The sequence below is a fragment of the Arabidopsis lyrata genome (assembly GCF_000004255.2).
Source record: "Arabidopsis lyrata subsp. lyrata unplaced genomic scaffold ARALYscaffold_7, whole genome shotgun sequence".
Classification (NCBI taxonomy): domain Eukaryota; kingdom Viridiplantae; phylum Streptophyta; class Magnoliopsida; order Brassicales; family Brassicaceae; genus Arabidopsis; species Arabidopsis lyrata.
In genome coordinates this window covers 11,615,497-11,638,736 of record NW_003302549.1, presented here as the reverse complement: position 1 = coordinate 11,638,736, position 23,240 = coordinate 11,615,497, and the positions used below count along the sequence as shown (strand labels likewise).

General features: G+C 36.6%; 6 protein-coding genes across 8 annotated transcripts; 2 read left to right on the top strand and 4 right to left on the bottom strand.

Annotated features, from left to right (window-relative positions):
* The first annotated feature begins 908 nt into the window (after positions 1–908).
* LOC9304155 lies at positions 909–4,838 on the top strand. Of its 2 annotated transcripts, none has more exons than XM_002870075.2 (13): positions 909–1,642; positions 1,724–1,805; positions 1,900–2,003; positions 2,103–2,229; positions 2,312–2,406; positions 2,574–2,697; positions 3,030–3,110; positions 3,208–3,306; positions 3,391–3,576; positions 3,844–3,981; positions 4,064–4,120; positions 4,275–4,403; positions 4,486–4,838. In XM_002870075.2, the coding sequence occupies exons 1-13, from the start codon at positions 1,575–1,577 to the stop codon at positions 4,699–4,701; spliced, it is 1,506 nt and encodes a 501-aa protein (XP_002870121.1). In that variant the 5' UTR covers positions 909–1,574; the 3' UTR covers positions 4,702–4,838. The 2 variants fall into 2 exon arrangements, with proteins under 2 accessions (XP_002870121.1, XP_020874694.1); XM_021019035.1 differs by having other exon boundaries at positions 957–1,642; positions 1,724–1,809.
* LOC9304154 (ras-related protein RABB1a) lies at positions 4,838–6,823 on the bottom strand. Of its 2 annotated transcripts, XM_002868036.2 has the most exons (5): positions 6,520–6,823; positions 6,238–6,377; positions 5,920–6,002; positions 5,492–5,696; positions 4,838–5,149 (listed from the first exon to the last, which is right to left on the bottom strand). In XM_002868036.2, the coding sequence occupies exons 1-5, from the start codon at positions 6,692–6,694 to the stop codon at positions 5,006–5,008; spliced, it is 747 nt and encodes a 248-aa protein (XP_002868082.2). In that variant the 5' UTR covers positions 6,695–6,823; the 3' UTR covers positions 4,838–5,005. The 2 variants fall into 2 exon arrangements, with proteins under 2 accessions (XP_002868082.2, XP_020874695.1); XM_021019036.1 differs by lacking the exon at positions 4,838–5,149 and having other exon boundaries at positions 5,177–5,696.
* Positions 6,824–9,631: 2,808 nt separating this feature from the next.
* Positions 9,632–11,513, bottom strand: LOC9306192 (ras-related protein RABB1c). Its single transcript, XM_021017111.1, has 5 exons — positions 11,280–11,513; positions 10,986–11,125; positions 10,651–10,733; positions 10,266–10,470; positions 9,632–9,987 (listed from the first exon to the last, which is right to left on the bottom strand). Exons 1-5 carry the CDS (start codon positions 11,323–11,325, stop codon positions 9,826–9,828), a joined length of 636 nt encoding a protein of 211 aa, XP_020872770.1. The 5' UTR covers positions 11,326–11,513; the 3' UTR covers positions 9,632–9,825.
* An 81-nt stretch (positions 11,514–11,594) lies between these two features.
* LOC9304153 (glucan endo-1,3-beta-glucosidase 5) lies at positions 11,595–13,435 on the top strand. The gene is made up of 2 exons (XM_002870074.2): positions 11,595–11,968; positions 12,044–13,435. Exons 1-2 carry the CDS (start codon positions 11,643–11,645, stop codon positions 13,155–13,157), a joined length of 1,440 nt encoding a protein of 479 aa, XP_002870120.1. The 5' UTR covers positions 11,595–11,642; the 3' UTR covers positions 13,158–13,435.
* A 148-nt stretch (positions 13,436–13,583) lies between these two features.
* LOC9306191 (farnesyl pyrophosphate synthase 2) lies at positions 13,584–15,852 on the bottom strand. The gene is made up of 11 exons (XM_021017110.1): positions 15,736–15,852; positions 15,635–15,659; positions 15,442–15,557; positions 15,168–15,371; positions 14,998–15,086; positions 14,858–14,909; positions 14,525–14,620; positions 14,384–14,428; positions 14,205–14,294; positions 14,020–14,091; positions 13,584–13,885 (listed from the first exon to the last, which is right to left on the bottom strand). Exons 1-11 carry the CDS (start codon positions 15,844–15,846, stop codon positions 13,757–13,759), a joined length of 1,029 nt encoding a protein of 342 aa, XP_020872769.1. The 5' UTR covers positions 15,847–15,852; the 3' UTR covers positions 13,584–13,756.
* Positions 15,853–16,623: 771 nt separating this feature from the next.
* LOC9306190 (putative WEB family protein At4g17210) lies at positions 16,624–18,598 on the bottom strand. The gene is made up of 2 exons (XM_021016653.1): positions 18,278–18,598; positions 16,624–18,176 (listed from the first exon to the last, which is right to left on the bottom strand). Exons 1-2 carry the CDS (start codon positions 18,461–18,463, stop codon positions 16,785–16,787), a joined length of 1,578 nt encoding a protein of 525 aa, XP_020872312.1. The 5' UTR covers positions 18,464–18,598; the 3' UTR covers positions 16,624–16,784.
* Between the last annotated feature and the right edge of the window lie 4,642 nt (positions 18,599–23,240).

Sequence of the window (23,240 nt, the reverse complement as noted above, 5' to 3'; positions counted from 1 at the left end):
TAGATAAATCTAACAAGCTGAGTTTTCTAACAAAAAATATTGTAAGAATATGAAATTAATTATTCATTCTATAATATTTTTAGCCAACCAAAATTAAATACGAATAGATGACCGCAATATTCAAAAAAAACCGTTGGACGGTAGCTAGGCGTTCGATAGGAATCTAGCGCCTAGATCGATCAACCGAGACCTAGGCATTAGCACATTATTTACTTATTTTAAAAATATTTTTCATGATTTTGTAACAAAATATTGGTAATAAAATATGAATGTTAAAAACGTACATATTCGAATTTATTATATATATTTACACATAATTTATATGAAAACTAAAATAGATTAGTATTAGAAACTAAAAACAATGAGAATAGTTAATTCATAATTTACAGGTTTAGTAATTAAGTGTTTATTTTCTTTTATTTACTTATTTTTTTTACTTATTCAAAACGATCTTATATTGAAAATTTTTTTTGCATTAAACCGGCTAATTTGACCGATTAATATCGATTATGAATGCCTAAACCGGTAAACCGACTTGGTTCACCGATTAATTAAAATCGGAGCGTATTGAAGTTCATAAGCGCCTAAGTGGGCGCCTAGTCACCGTCTACGCCGATTTTTTGAACATTGGGTGGTCCAGTTTAATCGAAGAGACGAATTATACGAAGTAGCTATAATAAGAAGACTTTTAAAATAGTTTAAATACTAATGTTGTAAATATATAGAATGAAATAATATCAACTAAATCAAATCATATTGTTTAATTAGAATAAAATTAACTTTTTGCACTTAGATGATCATTGGATGTCAAAAAAAAAAATTGTATGTTTTTGTTGTTAACCATTATATTTAATTTAATTTTAGATTTGTTTTAAACATTTTACCCTTAAAAGTCTATGTTTCTAGATATTTTTAAGCTTTACAGGTCGGTCAGTCTATCACTATCAGGCCACCTAGTGAGCTGGAGAAGAAAGGAACAGCAAACTCAAAGATGAACCAAAAAAAGTTCGAGACTTCTTGATGGCGCAATGACCACAAGGACCAGCGTTCGAATCTTCAAAAGGGAAATATAAAAATTGATTCTTGTTTTCTCGAGTATCTACCACCTCGAGATCTGAAAATCTGATTCTACCTTTTCGTTTTCATCCTCAAAAGTCGTGGCTTTGAGAATAGTTTTTTCCTCTTCTTCTCTCGGTTTTCTAGTTGACTCATTTTCAAGATCTGGGCATCTGTCATTTCTTTAATACTAAAAGCTTTCTTCTTTCTTTCCTTTTTTATTTATCCCTTTTGTTTTCTGCTGCTGCTTGCTCGTAGTAGGTATAATTTTGGGTGGCCTTACTTGCTTTTCAGCAAAAGCTGGGAGTTTGAGATTTCTTCTTCCCTCTCTCTCTCTCTCTCTCTCTCTCGTCTTTGGGATCTGCGCATTTCTCAGAGGTTATATGGGTCATGGGACTCTCGAAAGCATGATGCTTTTTGTTGTCTCACTTGTAATTTGTTAGGGATTTTGTTGCTGAAGACTAAGCAATGTCTGTAGAATCATGGTTCAGGATTCAGAAGACTACTACTACTAGCTCATGAGTTCATTGGTACTTGGAATCAAGATGATTGATCAGTTCATCAACTTTGTAATTCGACCTCCTAGGTACTTCTTTACCCTCTTTAGCTCTTTCAAGTCTCAACCTTTTTTGCATTTAATTGATAGCTGTTGGGGTTTTTTTTACAGGGCTGAGTATGATCCTGATCAGTATTTGTGGGAGAAGGAGTTTAGCCTCGGTGGCACAGAGTGTAAAAGACAAGACTTGGAGGCAAGTATGGGCACCTAATGATTTAGTATTTTCTTCAAATTGTGGTTGCTCTTGCGGTTAACCTTATAGGTCTCATATTTTTGTACTCTGGTAGCTTACAAATTCGAGGGGTCACACCTTGCGTTGCAGTCATTATGTTCCCTCATCTTCTCTGGAGGATACTCCTCTCCCCTGTGTTATATACTGTCATGGCAATAGGTATATAGAGACTTGCACATCTCTTTTAGGAACTAAGATCTTGATTATGACTAATTGAATAAGTAAGAACTTAATTCGTTTGTTTTGGAATCTGACCAGTGGATGTAGAGCAGACGCAAATGAGGCAGTTATGGTTCTTCTTCCATCTAACATTACTGTTTTCACCCTTGACTTCTCGGGGTCAGGCTTATCTGAGGGTGATTATGTAAGCCTTGGCTGGCATGAGGTGTGTTTCCGGGTCTTACTTTCACAAGCTTCTCGTCTCTTCAAATCTTTATCTAAATTTTCTCTTGTTAAACTTAAGCTAGAAGGATGATCTCAAGACTGTGGTATCTTACCTTAGAAACAGCGATCAAGTATCGCGTATTGGACTTTGGGGACGATCTATGGGTGCAGTTACCAGGTTACTTCTTGAGCTACTTCTCAGTCACAAAAAGTAGTACTAGTAGTTGTTTTGACTATAGATTCACCAGCTTTCTCAAGGTCTATGATCTGAAAAGTGTGTCAACTCTCCACATTCCTCGTCTTGTTCTCTTCATCATTTAATGAAGCGGGGGATAAAATGTGCAGCCTTCTTTATGGAGCAGAAGATCCTTCAATTGCTGGAATGGTCTTAGACAGTGCATTTTCAAACTTATTTGATCTGATGATGGAACTAGTGGATGTCTACAAAATCCGACTACCGAAATTCACAGTATGTTCTCCTTCTCTCTTTAACCCCAACTGGTATTATTGATAGCAATATACACCTGAAACTGGACACTAAGTTTATAAAACATGAAGCATGAAATTAATTTATCACTTCGGCTGTACAAGGATCAAGTTGATTGTGTTTCTGTTTGTGTAGTAACAATTGCTACTCATAGCTATTGGATTGAACCTGTTAATAAGAAAATTTAGGAAGGCTCATATTTTCACATGGCTACAAGAGTCCAAAATAGTTTCCTTGACCATTCCAATCTATGGTAGCATATTGTAGACATTTTCTTATGCTTGCAGTGAAACTTTGTCTCCTTTTTCAATTAGGTTAAAGTGGCTGTGCAGTACATGCGGCGTATAATTCAGAAAAAGGCGAAGTTTAATATTATGGATCTCAATTGTGTTAAGGTGTTGTATAAGCACCTCTCCCTAGTTTTTCTTGTCATTTGCTCCAAGTAAGGTAGTATGTTATCATTTTAGTGAAGTTTTCGATTTCCCCCCCCAGGTTTCACCCAAGACTTTTATTCCAGCTTTATTTGGGCATGCAAGCGAAGACAAATTCATCCAACCTCATCACTCTGACCTCATTCTGAAGTGCTATGCGGTACTTACATAATTGCGGTTTTTTTTGTCCAAGCATATCAATCCTTTTTCATTTTTATATACCAATTTTCTGGTAACTGTGCAGGGAGACAAAAATATCATCAAGTTTGATGGCGATCACAATTCTTCGCGGCCGCAATCTTTTTATGATTCAGTGTTAATATTCTTCTACAATGTTCTTCGCCCGCCTCCAATTTCTTCAGCTTGCTCATCTAAACTTGAAAGTTATTACAGTTTGGGAGATGTCAATAGCGCTACTGGTTTGGATGAGGTAATTTGCACTCCATGGTGGAGCAACCCTAAATTCCGGTTCTGTGATGCTGTCTGTTATATTTTCTGCATTTAAGTACTATAGAAAACAAAGACATTACTACCTAGACATACTGCTAGAGTCACTAAAGAGGTGGCTTGATGTATATGATGGTTGAGAACTCGTGGTGGTCATCTCATACAACAAAAATTATAAATTAGCTCCATCACAGTTAGCACGGTGAATCATGCACAAAAATCTAACTGCTTGGTTACTTTTTACTGCCAGAGTTTTCTGTATGAGATCATATCTGGTCTTCGTTCGGCATGTATCGATGTTGCAAGTTCTTCTTCTGCACCTCCTGCCCCTCTAACCACAAAGCCAACGACTGAGCTCCTTTCAGAAGCCATGCCCATGACAGATAAGGTATACCTGTTCTCTTTCTTGCATGAATTTCCTTTCTGTTGCTTGGTCTATCCCTTTTGATAATCTATCATTAATGAAACAGGATGACGTGCCTGTGGAAGATAATGATCACAACATGGACGACCCTGAAAACTTCGAGGTAACTGGAGCATGTCAGAAAACCATAATACATGGTGAAGTAGTAGGAGCTTTAACTATGTTTCCACACACCATTTCTGAAGCTTCTGTTAAAGACCCTAAGTGTTACCTTATGAGCCTTGGTCACAGTATGTATTTTGATTGTTATTTGGCAGGGGAGGCCTGTTGATCAGTTTGAAGATGGATGTTCATTTACAAGCTCCAACAGGGAAAGCTGGGGCAGATGCTCTTCACTAGGAGGCACTGAAGAAGATGAAAGTTTGACCGCTTGCGAGGGTGATCAGGTTGATGTTATTCGAATCTGTTTTATGAAACATTTTGATATTTGGTGAGATGGGGTTTCGTTTCTGATATATTACCTTCCAGGTCGAGAAAACTGCTGATATAAACACGGAACAAAAGCCAAGAGATTCTAGTAGAGAAGAAGAAGAAGATAGTAAGGAGAAGAAAATTAAGAATGGAGGTGAAACAGACGCCAAGAAGCCTAGACACGAAAAATTGGAAAGATTGGAGGCTTTTAGCAAAAGACTGCGGCATCGCATCCTAAAGCGAGTAAACCATAGAAGACACCGTTCACCTTGACGAAAGTTCAACAAATCGCTCTAATTGTTGTATATCTCTGCATTTCATTATGTACACTTCTCCTTCGACTTGGCAAATGGAATCACACGTAGCCATTACCACTTTTAACCTCAATCATATCCTTACTAGTTACTACTGTTTCAAATGCCATGCAAATGGGCTACATTTCTTAGATACGCAAAACACATCTTAAGTTTAGATATGTGAATAGACAAAAACCTGTATTGTCACCATAACACAGCCACTAAATCAAACTCCAAAACGAATTACAACAATATAAAGAAGCAAACACATTTTTCCCATCTCAGCCGCAGCACCCTCTTCTTTGCTTCGAGGAGATGGCATCATATCCATCAAATGGCCCTGGAGTTATTCCAGGCTCATTTGCCTCATCAACCACACCATCTTGAATCCTTTTGTATATTGTTGCGGCTGTCTCGATGAATGCCTATCCAAAAATTCAAAACACAAAACACATCGACATAATGATTTAGACTTTCTTTTAGTATATAGGAGTGGAACAAATAAGAAGCATACAAGCTCTTCTCTCTTAACATTTAATAAAGAAATAACTCCAAAAATCTACTTATTCACATTTTATGATGTCCCCAACTGCCAGAATCTAATTTTGGTATTCTACGTTAACTTTGCAACCAACATAATATCCTTCTCTTAGACTCGTAGCTGAACTGGTGGATATGCAAGCGAGATAAAGCATGCGAGTTAAAAGTGCGGTGTAGAGATCTCCGTTTAAGCCTAAACATTTGAATGAAAACATGGGGGCTTTTACCTCCTCGACATTGTGAGCAGTCTTGGCAGAGGCCTCCATGAATATAAGACCATGCTCCCTTGCAAACTGCTCTCCTTCCTCTGTACTCACTGCCCTTTTCTCTTCAAGATCACACTTATTCCCAATGAGCATTGTCGTCATATTTTCACTTGCATGCCGCCTTGCCTCTTCTAGCCAGCTGGCTAGATGGTTAAATGTCTCCCTCCTGCAAAAACGGAGATCAACAATAGTGTGAGTGTCTTCACTAAGACGATGACATTTTTAACATATACAAATCTAGTTCTAGTCCCTTATCGGAAAATAGAATAAGATCATGTCAACAAAGACAGCTTAAGTCAAGATCATGCTCAACACAAGATAATCAAATTGCTTTCACGATCAAGTGAACTCTTGATAACGAAAAATAGGAAAGAAGAAAGTGATTTTACCTTGTGATATCATAGACAAGCAATGTCCCGGCACGCCCTCTATAGTAAGACCTTGTAACAGACCTAAATGATTCTTGACCAGCCTGCCACAAATCACAGAGAAAGATTAGCCAACACTAAGGATAGGAGGTTCAAACTAGGCTGCTGAATATAATCCCATGAATTGTGGAAAATAAAGACATAGATCAATTTTAATGAAGTTTTAGTCAAGTCGGTGGTCAAAGAAAATCAGAGTATATAAGATCAACCAAACCAGGGTATTTCAAGAAAATAAGATAGATTTTGGACGTGTAAAAAGTCAAGTAAGTAGAAAGAGACCGTATCCCAGATCTGGAGTTTGATGGGTATGTTGTCGATAGTGATCTTCTTGGACCCAAATTCAACACCAATGGTGAGATCATGCACCGCTTGAAACCTCTTGTCGGTGAACTTAAGCAGAAGGCATGATTTCCCAACTCCTGAAACCAGATTCAAAACTCAATCAACATCACAAGCCCCTCGAGCCCTGAGGCCCCTGAATGTTTCTTGTCCACCAAGAAAGGTTTGATATGAAATAGATTCATATGATAAGGATTGAAAAAAAAAAAAAAAAAGCAGTACCAGTATCACCGATGAGGATATACTTAAATCTATATGCATAAGACATTGAAGTGGAAGATTTGATATCCTTTCTTCTCCCGATGAAGACGAGAAGAGAATCCCTTTGTTCTATAAAGACGGGTAAGGTCAAGAATCCGAAAAATGTCTTTAATTTTAACGTTTTTGAATCATACATATGAGAATAGCTTAAGTGTCTATATTAATAGAGCCTTAGAAACTTTCTAGATTGTGTCACTTAGAGATTTGGTGTCCCACCATTAGGATGTTTATACAATGATTGCAAATTTATGAGTCTGTTGTGAAGGATGATGATACGTGCCCTTTCTTTCTTGCAAAGCCATATGCTTTCTTTGTTTTAAACAAGACTCCCATATTTTCATAAATTTTAATGTATATTTAGATTTTTTAACATAAAAGTACCAATGTAACTTATTATCTATCCTTTATTTTTTGTAGTTAGCTAATTAACAAATTTATCAAAATTATTTATTATCACTTTAAAGTGTTTTATAATTTTAATCATAAAATAGATAAAGATCTAAAAGATGATTTTTTTTTTTTTTATGATTGGCAAAATATAGTTAAAAAATCTACATAAAAATGTGTTTTGCCTACAAATAGCTGGAGATTACCAAGAGCTTTCTCTCTCTTTTCTCTCTCTAATATCTTTCACAGAGAGAGAGAAAGCATCAAAACATGTTTTTGCCGTCCGGTATGAAATCCGGCTTTACGTCCGACATAATCCGGCTTATAAAGCGGTGTTTGGTCGGCTTTACATCTAGCCAAGGCCGGCCCAAACTATTTGAGTGCCTAAAGCAAAAATTTTTTTGGCTCATTAACAAAAGCTGTTATAAAAAAAAAAATACAAGTTTTAACATGTATGAGATTCAAAACCGTGACCTGTACAACAAAAGACTTCAATCTAACCACTAGACCATAATAACATTTTAAAAATTGATGCCCTTAAAACTACTTATAATTATTTGATGCTTCATGGGCTTTACCTATGGGCCGGCCCTGCATCTAGCATCGATCGGCTTTTCTAGCGACGATGGCTAGCTTTCGTTTACCTCCGGCGTTGTCCGGTTTATCTCGCTTATGGTACGACTATCCCGCTGTCGTGTTTTTGGTTTGTGTCCAACTTTGGATTCAGATGTAGACAAGGTGATTCTGGTGAAGTTTGGCATGAACATAAAACAGAGATGTCTAGAGAAGAAGATGAAGCAGAGTTTATGCGTTTATGTAGATCATGTCCACCTGATTTCTGTTTTCTTCAATTTAACGATGGAGATCTTCATCTATTTGGAAATCAGATGTAGATCCAGTGATATTTTGATGTCGATTTAAAGAAGAGACAAAAATATGGTGAATTTGAAGGTGTTGAGTTTTGCTTGGTGAAGCATGGCGGTTTACTGATCTCGTCTCAGTTTAAGTTTTCTTCACTAATTCAAGATGAACTCGAGAAGTTTAGACGAATTGGATATTTGGATTAGTTTCAGTCTCGGGTGAATTCTCTTCGATGTTGCTCATAGATGATCGGATACTTCTCCGACGTAGATTACCGGTGATCGGAATCTTTCTTCCCGAGCGACTCCAAAGAGTCATTGTTTGAGTGAAGGATATGCTTACACGTGGCTTCAATGGCGTCATCTTCAAAGGGTGATATAGTTTCTTTCCACGTGTTCATTTAATCATGCTTTCATCGTTTGACCATATCTATCTTCTGGGCCACTTGTGTATTTTAATAAGGCCTTTCTTTTGTTTACTTTGGGCCAACTGTCGTTTAGTTGGTTTGTTTTAGCCTTTTAGGGTCATAAGCTCTTAGCTAGTATTCGATCTTTGTCTTGCTCTGTGGTTAATTTTCTTTCAAGCTTTAGGATCTCAGTGGTTGAGGCTCTAGTAGAAGTTTCGGGTATGATTAGATTGCACTCATGGCTCCGCTGGGTCGCGCGTTAAGTGTAAATGTTCCTAGGACGGGGGTTAAGTGAGAGATTTAGTTTTGCCCTTTTTAGTATTTTATTTTTAGTTGAAATTTTTGCTGGGTTTCCTCTTTTCATGAGTTCCTTGTTAGTTAGATATGTTTCTTTTGAGCTTGCTAGGATCGTTTAAAAGCTTAGGTTCTTAGTTTGGTAAAACAAAAACAGATGGAATGCAGTGTTATGAAGGGTTGAAAATGGAGATATTGAGTTAATCTCTCTTGAGCACCACCACCAGTTGCTGAAATGTTTTCAAGACTATGGTTGGTTTTCATATGGCCCTTTCTCATCAGATCATCAAGCTGAAGCACTATTGATACCGTTTGTAGTGTTCCAACTGCTCTCTTATGTGGTTTGAGATTATTAAAAGTTTCACAATGCAAATCATAGAATATGTAATCGAGTAGAATGTGTGAGGCTAAACAAGTGTTTGGCATTCCATGTATGGTTCTTTTGAATGATAAATAAAGTTACACCTTGAGAAAAAAAAAAAAAATGTGTTTTGCCTCATTCCTCCGAATAGCTTGGCACTCCATATAAAATGGAACAAATGAAAAAGAAGTTTCTTTTGTTTGTGACTTGTGCTTTTTGCTCCTTTTCTCAATTTGCATGTCTTTCTGGTCCAAGATTATGATTGATCTGCTTGACCTCATTTTCCCCCTTCTTCAATTTCGTTGTCGTTTGTTCTGAGTCATACTCAAGGACGGTTGTTTTTCCAGCTAATATAGCGAAGCATCAACCTGTATTGTCACCCATTGCAAACTTGCTGGCGTTTCAGTATTCGGTAGGCGTATGATGTTTACTGGAAGGAAAGACAGCACGGGGAACAAAAGCCAATAGACTCTACTAAAGAAGAAGAAGAAAATTAAAAAATGAGGTAAAACAATTGCAAAGACAGCCTTTGGCAAAAGTCTACGACATTGCATCATTCAGTGAGTAAACCGCGGAAGACATGGGAAGGAGTAAACCATGGAAGGCATCGTTCATCTTCTCTGAGTCGGTTAATGGAACCACATGCAGCCGTTAACAATTTCTCGGTGAACACTGCACTTACCTTCATCATATGATTCATATCCTTACTACTGTTCCCAGTACCATGCAAATGACTACATTCCTACCTCTATCATATCCTTATATACGCAAAACACATCTTAATTTTAGATATATGAATAGAGATACACGTGTATTGTCAAACCGTTCCAAAACCCATCACAACACAGTCACCAAATCGAATTCCAAAACGATTTACAACTATAGAAAAGAAGCAGAGACATTTTTGCTATATCATATGTGATCATTTTTACATGATGATATAGACACCTTTCTCATCTCAGCCGCAGCACCCTCCTCCTTGCGAGGTAGATCCATCTCTTCCACCTGATGGTCCTGGAATTCCTCCATATCCAACTTTTATTCCATATGACTCATTTGACACATCAAACACACCATCTTGAATCTTCTTGTATATTGTTGCGGCTGTCTTAATGAATGCCTAGCAAAAATTCACAAAACACAACACCAGCCGAAATCTTGTTAAGTATTGGGTAATTGGCAAATATAACAACTTGGATCAAAATCTACTAGTTACTCTCTGCCTTCTCTGAATGTTATTCTGTATCCCACCGCCTAAATCTAATGGTATTCTAAGTTAAGGGGCATCTAATGGTATTCTAAGTTAAGGGGCACTAGAAAAAGCATGCGAGTTAAAAGTACGCTCTAGAGATCTACGTTTAACCCTAAGCAACCACATTGGAATGCATGGGGGTTTACCTCCTCAACATTCTGAGCAGTCTTGGCAGAGGCCTCCATGAATATAAGACCGTGCTCCTTTGCAAACTGCTCTCCTTCCTCTGTGCTCACAGCCCTTCTGTGAGCAAGATCACACTTATTCCCAATGAGCATTATCGTCATATTAGCATTTGCATGCTGCCTTGCATCTTCTAGCCAGCTAGCTAGATGGTTAAATGTCTCCCTCCTACAAAACCGAGATCGATATTGTGAGTGTCTTCACTGAACAACTTTGAAAAATACAACTGAAGTCATTATATCAAGATCAGGCACACAACTTCTAGTTACTATACAACACAAGAAAATGAAATCGCTTTCATGATCAAGTCAATTCTTGATAACAAAAAGAAAGAAGCAAATGCTTTACCTTGTGATATCATAGACAAGCAATGCCCCTGCAGCTCCTCTGTAGTAAGACCTTGTAATAGACCTAAATGATTCTTGACCAGCCTGCCATGCCATATCACAGAGAAAGATTAGCCAAGACAAATGATAGGAGTTTTCAAAATTTCTCTAAAGTCTAAGCCACTGACTATAATCCCATGAATTCTGGGGAAAAAAGATATGAATTCGTTGTGCATAGGCTATGAAATAGCCAAATAGTTGGCCAAAGAAAACAACAGTATACAAATCAATCCAGATATTTCATGAAAACGAGATAGAGAATAATCATGAAAATGGAAGAAGTAAAGAGAAAGAGACCGTATCCCAGATCTGAAGCTTGATAGGTTTGTTGTCGATGGTGATCATCCTAGCCCCAAATTCAACACCAATGGTAAGGTCATGCACCGGCTGAAACCTCTTGTCGGTGAACTGAAGCAGAAGACATGATTTCCCTACTCCTGAAATCAGAATCAATACACACAATCAATCACAAAGCCTCTCGAATCCCTAAATCCACCATAGATTCAGATCAGTTCAATTTTAGTAACGAAACATATATAGGTCCTGATCATCTCAATTATTGAAGAAAAAAAGAAGCAGAGGAAGTTTTACCAGTATCGCCGATGATGATATACTTGAAGAGATAAGCATAAGACATTGAATTTGAAGAATCGAAAGAAAATCCGCAGGTTCAGGCGAGAAAAAAACGAATCCCTTTCTTTATCCCGATGAAGACGATGACGAGAAGAGAATCTTTTTTTCTCTATAAAGACGGAGAAATGACGGTTTGTTTTCCAGCAAATCCAGCGATGCATCAACCTGTATTGTCGCCAATTTCAATCTCTCTGTCGTTTTTGTATCAAGTAATTGAACTGCGTGTCGGTTACTTCAAATAAACGACACGTAGTCTCTTTATAAAAATAAAGCTGCTATCTTTGTCGAGCACCGATCGAGAGAGAGAGCTCAGTGAAAAAGATGGGAAGCGGTGTAGGTGCAGTAGCTCTCTGTATCTTCTTCCTTCTTCTCGTACCCCATGAGGTGGAGTCAGCAATCGGTGTAAACTGGGGAACGCTGTCGTTTCACAAGATGAGACCTTCCACAGTAGTGGATTTACTCAAGGCAAACAAGATCACCAAAGTTAAGCTCTTCGATTCGAATCCAGATGCGCTTCGAGCTCTAATGGGTACTGGAATCCAAGTAATGGTCGGCATTCCTAACGAGATGCTCTCAACTCTCAATTCTGATTTGTTTGTCCAGCAAAATCTCTCTCGCTTCATCGACAAAAACGGTGCTGATATTAGGTACCTTTTCTCTCGAGTATCTGTGTCTTTAAGTTATGATTAAGCAGATGATTTACCAATTTCTCTGTTGAATAGGTATGTTGCAGTAGGGAATGAGCCGTTTCTGACGGGTTATGGTGGGCAGTTTCAGAACTATGTAGTCCCAGCTATGGTTAACCTGCAACAATCTTTGGTTAAAGCAAATCTAGCTAGCTATGTGAAGTTGGTGGTTCCTTGCAATGCAGATGCGTATGAGTCTAATGTTCCTTCTCAGGGGATGTTCCGGCCTGAGCTTACACAGATCATGACTCAGTTGGTTTCGTTTCTCAATACCAATGGCTCTCCTTTTGTGGTTAATATCTATCCTTTCCTTAGTCTCTATGGAAACTCGGATTTTCCGCAAGACTATGCTTTTTTTGAGGGAAGTAGTCATCCGGTTCCTGATGGGCCTAACACTTACTATAATGCATTTGATGGGAACTTTGACACTCTTGTTGCTGCTCTCACCAAGCTTGGATATGGTCAAATGCCTATAGTTATTGGTGAGATTGGTTGGCCAACGGATGGAGCTGTTGGTGCTAATCTCACGGCAGCCCGGGTTTTTAATCAAGGGCTCATTAGCCATGTGTTGAGCAACAAAGGAACACCACTCAGGCCTGGCTCCCCTCCTGCGGATGTTTATCTTTTCGGTTTGCTTGACGAAGGAGCCAAAAGCACACTGCCTGGTAACTTTGAGAGGCACTGGGGAATCTTCTCTTTCGATGGACAGGCCAAGTATCGTCTCAATTTAGGACTAGGCAACAGAGGACTCAAGAATGCGAAAAATGTGCAGTACCTTGCTTCCAGGTGGTGTGTGGCTCATCCATCAAAAGACATGACCCAAGTTGGAGACCACCTCAGGCTTGCTTGCAGTGAAGCAGATTGCACAACGCTCAACGACGGGGGCTCGTGCAGCCAGCTTGGTGAAAAGGATAATATCTCATACGCTTTCAACAGTTACTATCAGATGCAGATGCAACATGAAAAGAGCTGCGACTTTGATGGACTGGGCATGGTCACCTTCCTAGATCCTTCAGTTGGGGATTGTCGATTTCTTGTGGGCGTTACTGATAAAGGCTTATCGTCAAGTGCTGAACCAATGGCAAGGTGGTCTATCTACCACATTTGCATTGGAGTCTTGATCTGGAGATTCTGGACTCTCACAATATAAATAATCAGTGTTACATTTTTTGAGCGAGTAGATATAGGATGGAGAAATTACATAAATATAGAGGGTCTGATGTACTTTATTGTATTTAAAATCACTTTTCTTGAGCCTGTATGCTGAGAAGCAGAACCAGTATCATCTCTGTAATATCATCTTGGGGTCTATTTTAGGAAATCAGAACTTCAACTATAGTTACTTTGTTGTCAATGTAGTGTCTAAGATGAGACTCAAATCGGCTGTCAAACAGATTGGGATCATCACTATAGATTCACTTTCACTAATTTTCTCGTCTTTATCTATTTTAACTTCTTCAGTGCTTCATGGAGTCTATCTGTTACACCTCATGTCCTTCCAAATTTCTACTGCACCCTTATGTGACACAAAAGTTTTGCCACATTAACAAGTATCCACTTATCACAGATTGCACAATTTTTGTTGAAAATTTTAAAGAAACATTTTATTAGTCTTTATACTATAAAGCATCAACAAGAATCTCAAATTCAAATTTTTGGAAGTGAACAAAACGATCAAAGAGCAAAAGAGATCATGAAACAATACATAAATGTCAGAAGAATTAAACGGGGAGAGGCCAGAGTATGTCTCTACTTCTGCCTCTTGTAGATCTTAGCCAAGAAAGATTTTAGCACTGCTTGAATTGCTTTACTCTGGTGAGCTTCGATCAACTTTGTCAGCTTCTCATAGCTTTCCTTCTCATATTCCATGAACGCTCCCTATGGAAAAATCAAGATCAAACGCAAATTATATCACATCTCTCATGTTCTCTACTTTCATAACCAATAATTATGTTCTCTTTTTCTACTTGGCCTGACTAACGAAAGGTCTGAGTTAATGCTTAGTGCCAAACCTCGAGATCAAGCTCTTTGTAGAGAGCTTTCACCTTAGCAACGTTTGATGGTTCGGCTTTACCATAGTTCTCCTGATACAGTGAAAATTTGTTCAGTCTGACAAACATATTATTCCTGTTCAAACAGAATACAAATCTTATGCAGAAAATGATGCTTGTGCGGAAAGAAAGAAATTGATTCTCACGTATAATATCTTAGTTTGTTCTTCATTGCAGCGTTCCAATGCCTTAACCACCAACCAGGAGCATTTGAAATCTTCTATGTCTGTCCCTATCTGCATCATACAACACATGCACCGTAAGATAATTCCAAAATAATATATAATGAGCTTTCAAAATTCAATGTGTTGGCATAAACTTTCACCTTGCCAAGTGTCTCGGGATCAGCAAAACAATCCAGATAATCATCCTATGGAAAAGAAAAGATATCAACTTGCTAATATTGCTTTTGTGGATCCTGAAATGAGCCCATTATATGAACTCTTATGTATTAGTATCTAAATACCTGTACTTGAAAGTAAATTCCCATGTCAACAAGAACATTCTTCACATCAGTATGGTTTTCCAAATTTTCTCCAGCCATAAGCAATGCACAAGCAACCTGTATACAAGAATAAATTGAGGACTTCTTTTCACAACAGACTTAATATGTTGATTAGTCATAAAATGTATCAACGGAAACAACTAGCATTGTTAACAGATCATTGCACTACATCCCAATTTTCTCAGTAAAACAAAATGTATCTAGCTTACGAAAACTTTATGTTGCAGCCTCTGAACCTACGTGTGGCTCTATAGAGAGGGAGAGGGATTAAAAGAGAGAATTCAGAATACTCACAGGAAGATAAAATGAGTAATAAGCTGTTTTGTACTGGACAATACGCCGATGGCTGCACATTTTAGAAGACTATAATCATCAGTCAGAACACGTAATGCTATTTCACTGTATCATCCATAAGAAGAGATTATATTTCTCACATTTGCAAGGAGTACTTAGACAAATCTTTTTCTCCATCAAAGGTGGTGATCAAATCAATCATTTGGCCACAAGCTGTTTGAAACTCTACCTAGAACAATGCAAAGGAACATTGAACAAGCTGGTGATAACTGTAAATCGGAATATTAAGAGAAGGATTAAAGAGATAAACCTCATTAAACAAATCAACAAGGTCAACATAGTAAGGCATTTCCCTGAAATGCTTTTTGAGAATCCTGTGGATATGATTGCGAAGTAGAATCCCATCGTTAATGGCAATCATACCAACCTTTGGCTTTCTAAACCAACAAGGCTGGCCACGGCGTGTGACAGAGTTGTCCATGATGTCATCAAGCACAAGAAAATAAGCTTGAAGCTGCAAATGCAAGCAAATACAAAATGAGCATTGAGGTGAAAGATAAGAAGAGAAGTAAAAGAGGAATTACCCATTCAATGCACCACCCGAGAGCACACGAGAGGAAAGTCTCTTTCTCCGTCAAGTCTTGGCCTTGCTTCAAGAGCTTGTAGCTATCAACAACAGAGAGACCACGATTAAGCTTCCCTGCAAAACAGAACACACAAGTGTTTGATATGAGCTGATTAAGTTTGGATGTAATGTCTGAGTGAAGCTCCTCTCACCGCCGCGTACATTGTAGTCAAGCATCTGCAAAAAGAGGTTCCAATCAGCAGAAACAAAGGATCTGAGTTAAATTGAAAATGGAAGTGAATCGAAGGAGTACCCGTTCAAGCCATTGACGAGACTCGTGGGTGAATTCAAAGGAAGGATCTTGAAGCAGATCAGACTTGAGAATAGAGTAAACGTCGAGGAAGGTTGATTTCAGATCCGCCATTGATAAGATAAGTGTGTTCCTCGGATCATGCTTATATCGCGTCACGGGACTTTCTTTAAATGGGCCACCAAAAGCCAAAGAAGAATGTACAGTATGCCAGTATTATAACCTGCGTGAATGGGAAAGCCAGTATTATAACCTGCGTGAATGGGAAAACCATTTTTTGAACAACTCTAATTTGTTTTGCAGAGCTTCAAATGATGTAGGGGAGATTCTCACTAGGGTTCCGGTGACAACTTTGATTTCAGTACGGTGTACTTGCAAAAAGTGGAACGCTTTATCCAAAGAAGGAAGCAGTTCATGGGATTCATGATGATGGATTCTAGGGTTTGTTCAATGAATTTTGATCTCCAAGGAATCCATAACAACGAAGAAGACTTTGTTGATCCATGTATAAAGCAAATTGCTAAACTTGATCAAATCGAGATATCTAAAGTCCTTCAATGCGATGGTTTCTTGTTATGCGTCATTAAGGACAACTCGAGGCTTTTAGTGTGGAATCCTTATTTAGGGCAAACAAGGTTTATCAAACCAAGAAACAGTTTCCACAGACTCGACAGGTATGCTCTCGGATACGACAGTAACCACAACTACAAAATCTTGACTCTTTTGGATGATTACTACTTTGACCGAGAGCACCTTTTTGGTTACGACTTTAGCTCTGATTCTTGGAGGGTTTTGCTATTTATCATCTTAATAAGGAATTTGGCTTTAGCTTAAGAAAAAAAAAAAAAAACAACTCTAGTATAGTACTTTGTCCAAGAAAAAAAGCAAAGGTACCCTTAAAACGTTTTTGTTAGACTCTGTTCCATGTTAATGCAGTTCATGTATTTACTGTTGAAATGAGAAATATGAATAATCATCAATCTCTCAATAAGGATATATTGGTATGGACATTCTAGTAGTTCCCTAAACAACCTAAAGCATATTTATATCTGCTACAAGTCTTGCGGTTTCCATTTTCTTAGTTCAGCATCGACAATAGAATGTGCTTCCTCTGCAATCTCTGCTTTTCTCAACGCGCCATCAATCGCCGCTTTTAACTCCTCCATCTCTTTAATCTTTTCCTCCAACTTTCTCTCCCCTTCTATTCTGCTCTCATTGATCTCTTCGAGTTGAGCAGCAACCGTTTTCGCTTTAAACTGAACCATTCTCTCTGACTCTTCATGCTTTCCTCTCAACTCTTCGTACTCTTTCAATGATATTCTAATCTTCTTATCAGGCTCATCATGTGTTAGACTCTCTTTCTTCTCAGTAAGAACTTTCATGTCTTCCACAGCTCTTTTCTCCGCGGTTTTCGCTTTCTCCACCGCTCTTCCAACTATCTCGAGCTGTTTCACTGCTTCACCCATTACCATATGTGTTGCTGCTGCTTCTCTCCTGAGTTCATCCACGTGCATCCTCATCTCTTCCGCTTCTTTTCTTGTTTTCTCTGCTTCACTCATGATTTCGTCCACTTTCCGACTCGCTTCTACCCATTCTCCTTCTTCAACTTTTTGTCTCTCCTTCTCTTTTCCCTTCAATTCTCTGTTCTCTCTCTGCACTCCATCCAATTCCACAGTGAGTGAGCCCACCAAGCTTTTGTATGAGCTTTCTTCATCATAAATTTCTTGCATCGCACTCTTAGCCTCTTTGAGTTCACGAGCTAGTTTAATCTCCTCCTGTAACCTCTCGTTTTCCGCAGATATATCCGCTAGCTCCTCGATATCTTTCCTTAGCTCAGGGTCACAATCTTGCTTCACATCCTCCAGCCTTTTCTTAGCTTCTTGTTTCTTAGACACGTAAGTTTCTCTCGCGGCAATACTCTCTTCCTTTATCTTTTCCTCTTCCTCCTTTTTCCTAACAGCATCAGACTTCAGCCGCTCAGCAGCATCACGCATTTCCGCTATCTCATGTGACATGTCTTTGATCTTGTTGGAGTTAACCATAGACGCACACTCTGCTTCCTCTGCCCTTTGAAGTTCAGCTAGCCTTTCTTCCACGGAGAGGTTAAACTGTTGTTTCAATTCCGCGAGCTCGTTTTTCGCCATGAACAGCTCCGCGGTAATTAAAATGTAATCTTCTCTTGCGCTCTCTGTTTCTTGGTTTTCAGATTGAAGTTGTTCTAAACGTTGATTCATGGTGTGTTTGGTAGAGATAGCACATTTCCTGGAATGTTTGATGGATTCTAGTTTAACCCTTAAATCAGCGGCCTTTCGTTGAGCAGAGTCGAGATCAGAGAGAGCTTGTGCTTTAGCTGCGACAGAGCCATCAAGACACAGCTTGACTCTATCCATTTCTTGTTCGGCCAACAGAAGTTGCATCTCCTTATCGGACACATCCGTGGTGTCCTTAACGACGAAAGAAAGATATTTAGAGAGGGCGGAAAAATCACTGAATCATGTTTTTGTAGAATGAGAGGAAGGAGCCAAAGAGGAATGTATGTATATACCTGAGACTGAGAAGAGGAGGAGGAGAGATGCGGTGGTTGCTTCTTGGAAAAGCTAACTTGACGGAATAAACTAACGGCGTCTCTAACGGATTGGAAGGGAGCGCGCGTGTCAATCTCTCCCACCTCACTGCTCCTAGGAGGAGTCTCCGGAGGTATCACCGGAGCATCCGTTCGGATCTTCGCCATCAATCCTCTCAACACAAAATTTTACGTAATGAAGCAAAGAGAGAGAGAGAGATAGAGAGAGTTTGATGTTGATCCTTAGGATCTTTGTCTTCCAAATAATGAACAAGAGGGTCGCCATGTTTTGCGCTCATGTCTTTTGTCACTCTAAGGTCTTCCTTTATCCTATTCTTCCATTTTTAGACAACCCACTCTTCCTATTCTATTTTCAATTTTCATTGATAATATTCTTTTTTCGTTTCTTTCTTTTGTTGAACTCAAAACATCAAAATCTTGAATCCTAAAATAAGAATATCTGTATACATTCAAGTAATTAGATCATTTTCTTAACATATATTATATATAACAAAAAGTTAATCCAAGAGGGCGTTCTCCAAAATTGAAAAATCGGTGGTCATTGCATCGTTCGAATTAACTTACCCTATGAGGGTCGTTCGATACGTATCTTTTTCTATACAACATAACTGACGTTGGCAAACTATATAACCGGTTCTTAATTATTACGATAAACATAATGTTAACCAAGTGTTAATGGTCATATTGAGCGTTAATAGACATATTTTGCATGGATATGAACCTTTATACGTACAGTAAGTTGTGCAAACCAGAAGCTGAAAGTGGATCGAGTATTCAGGTTCATGATTCATCATCATTGTCCATCAATCATCTGAGATTGTTAAATAAGGTACTATGTAAGCAGCACACATTCACATGGTCCAAGTCCTCACTTGGTATGAAACCAAAAAGCAAAATAACTACTTAGCCTACATTCACATGGTCTAAGTTCTCACTTGGTATGAAACCAAAAAGCAAAATAACTACTTAGCCTGATATAATTCTTCTAAACTAAAGTTATACATAAAGATAAAAGATTTGTCTAGCTAATAAGTTAATACATGACGCTAAATGATTTGTCTAAATCTTGGTGACAATTTTACCCCGAACATATGAGATAGGAGAAGGAGAATCAAGAATGGAGTGGTAATTGTGGAATGGTTGAGACTTGATTGACAAGAAATGAATATGTATGTGTTGGGGTTTAGGGTTCAACTAAACCCCTTGCTATTCCACGTGGGTAATATATTTTTTATTTTTTTACTCTGTAACACTTTTGAGTTTTGAAAACGAATTTAAGAAACAAAACTTATTATTATAGTGTTTATTTATTTTTATTTTTTTGGTCTAAAATAGTGGTCCAAAATAACAATGACAATACTATGGGTGAATATGAAGTCACCTTATTTAAGTGTTGGATGTGTAAGTGTTTTGAAAAACAAAAAAAAACAATAATAGTTTCATATAAACTTTTTAAGTGCATTTAAAAATTAGATTATGCAATTAAAAAAACAAATTCTCAAAAAATATCAAATCTACATTTTTCAAATGAGATACAACATAGATATAGTCAAACTTTCAACATTTAGAATTATCTTCAATTGTTATGATTATAAAATTTTGACCTCTATAAGAAATATAATATATTACTAAACTCATGCAACGCGTGAGTCATTTTCTAGTGTTATAATACACAGGTAAAATTTAAGATAGTTAGAAAGTCACCGGCTGCGTAAATCCAAAAAGTTTGTTATTTCTTTTCGAGGAACGCCGGAATCTATGGCGGATTTTACAAACTTGCAAGAATTGAATATCGACGACGAGATCTCTTCGGTCATCAATTTTTTAAACAATCGATTCCTTACTCGCACCAAAGTAATGCAGAACTACAACTTCCACGTAATTCATCATTTGCTTTTTTCAGGAGACCAGGACGCTCGATAACATCTTAGGCCTTTGCCCAGGGATGAAGGCTTGTTTAATTATAATTTTGAGATATGCACGATAAATTAAAATATCATTTGTTTTTTCACGTTCTGACAATAGGTAATAGTTTTTGTGAATGATATGAATTTTGTGGAATTACAAAAAAGTCTTGTACCATTAGTTTTATGTGAGTTGGAGAATTAGTAAAATAGAGATGGCGAAAGAAAATGTTGTTATATTTGTTGGAGATGATTTCGAATATTGAAACAAACTAATCAATATTCATGGAAAGCTAATCTCGGTAGAAGAGAGAGTGCTTATTGAAATGCTACTAGAGTAGCAATGTGATCATTCAAATAGCACAAAATCATTTTGCAAAGAGTGACTATTTCGCATATTCTGATGGGTTTGTAAATCTATATTGTTTCAAAATAATTCATGTGCATCATTATCTAGTTTAGATTATTTAGAATGTAATTTATTTTTATTAAATGAATAGATACAATGAATTTTAAATTTTTTAGGGAGACAAAAATGTTTAGCTTGAAAGAGAGTAATTTTTTTACCAAATTCGGTGCAAATCCAGACCACATGATAAATGATTACGAAGTATAAGTCTTAGTTGAAATATATGTTGGTATATATCAATATTTTTTACGTAAATATGTAAGTAAAACAAAAAATTTATGTTTTTTAGTATATTAAAAATAATTTAGAATATATTGAAACAGGCTAGTATTTATAGTTATGCAGCTGAAACTAAAAAAATAAATAAACTAAAATTTGATTAAAAACTATTAATGTATTTTATATGTGTTAATTGTGTTGATGATATGAATATTTTTTCCTTTTATTATTTTATCAACAGTTGTTGGTTAATATATATCTTTTGTAATAAATTATTTATATTAAAGTGATGCAACTAAAGAAAACTTTGTATATTAGATTGATACGTCAACAACAACAGAATCCTTTATTAAAAGAAATCTATTTATATACTGACAATGAAATATCTTAATATGCCTACCAAAAAAAATGAAATATCTTAATATGTATTGACTATAAATGATAAAAGTCTAATATCTAAAATTTAAAGATAACACTTTAATTTATTTGTAAACTAAACTCTTGAATATTATGTGGAAATTGTTGATCATTCTGTGTAGTTGTAATTGGGAAAATGCAATAAACATTGAATTAACTTATAATATGGATAGGTCATCATAGACACATCATTCAAATTAAACATTTTTGTATTTATCCTTGGAGAGATTATTGATAACCAACCCACACAAGAACCCTCCCAAAAAAAAAAGAGAAAAAAATAGTATTGTCTTTGTCCAAAAGACAAATGTCTAGAAGAAAAGAAAAACAGTTGGGGCAGGCTTGATTATTTGTCAATTGTGACCCATAACTTTAAATTTAGGTTAGACTTTCAAACATAATATTTAAAAAAATAAAGACAGTTCTAAAGAAGAAACGTCGCATACCGTAATGATATTTGACCAAAGATTGATCACATTTATTAAATAAAAAAAAAAAAAAAAAAAGCAAAGAAGAAGAAGAAAGAAAGATTAGGCAAACAAGTAATTGCTACGATTAATATATAAGTAAGGAGATCTATATAGGGAGACTCACAAAAATGCCCCTTTTTCAATACCCTTTCTCAAAAATGCCCCCTTTGGATGTCCATTTTTAAAAATACCCCTTTTATGTACAAAATGACTAAATTACCCTTCTTTTAATAAAAGATATCATAAATATATAAGGAAATATAACAAAATTAGGTCCACAAAATACAAAATATTTTTTGGCGGGAAAAGTGATCCCCTAATTTTTCCCGCCAAAACACTTGTAAAAATTTGTAAAACCTTTAAAATACCTTGTAAAATTTTCCCGTAAAATTTTTCCCGCCAAAAAATTTTCCCGCCAAAAAAATTTTTTTGCGGGAAAAGTGATTCCGCAATTTTTTTGGCGTTAAATTTTTGGCGGGAAAATTTTTCCCGCCAAAAATTTACAAGGTATTTTAAAGGTTTTTTACAAGGTATTTATAAGGTTTTACAATGTATTTTAAAAGGTTTTACAACGTATTTACAAGGTATTTATAAGATATTATAAGATTTTACAAGCTATTTTATAAGATTTTTACAAGTTATAAGGTTTTACAAGTTTTTTATAAGGTTTTACAAGTTATAAATACCTTATAAAACCTTAAAGTACCTTGTAAAACCTTTTAAAATACATTGTAAAACCTTACAAAACACTTGTAAATACCTTGTAAAAAACCTTTAAAATACCTTGTAAATTTTTCCCGCCAAAAATTTTCCCGCCAAAAAAATTTCGCAAAAAAAATTGCGGAATCACTTTTCCCGCAAAAAAAATTTTTTGGCGGGAAAAATTTTTACGGGAAAATTTTACAAGGTTTTTTAAAGGTTTTTACAAGTGTTTTGGCGGGAAAATTGCGGGATCACTTTTCCCGCCAAAAAATATTTTGTATTTTGTGGACCTAATTTTGTTTCAAATAAGGGTAAAATGGTCATTAAAAATTAAAAGAGGGCAAACTTAAAAATGGACTCTCAAAGGGGGCATTTTTGAAAAGGGGTATTGAAAAAGGGGCATTTTTAACAATTTCTCATCTATTATATATATAATAATATTTGAGAAGTGTTTTTGCTGACGTGTCGGACTCTCGGCTCTTGTTGCCCTTAATGAAATCTAATTAATTTTGGAAAAATTAAATTGAATATCGGAATTAACCAGGAAAAAATAATTTTGGAAACAATACACATGATAATTAACCAAAAAAAAAAAAAGGAACAACGAAGTACCAGTTAGGAAGCTTTAATTGAATTCATCGTGTTCTTCGTCGTGTGAATATAATTCTTCTAAACGAAGGCAAAACTTGAAATCCTAACATAAAGCATATATTCATAGCAATAACAGAGATCTAATAATTTAGTGATAGAATTTCACCTGTTGATCTGTCGAAGCAGAATAATCAAGCTTCTCATAGTATCTT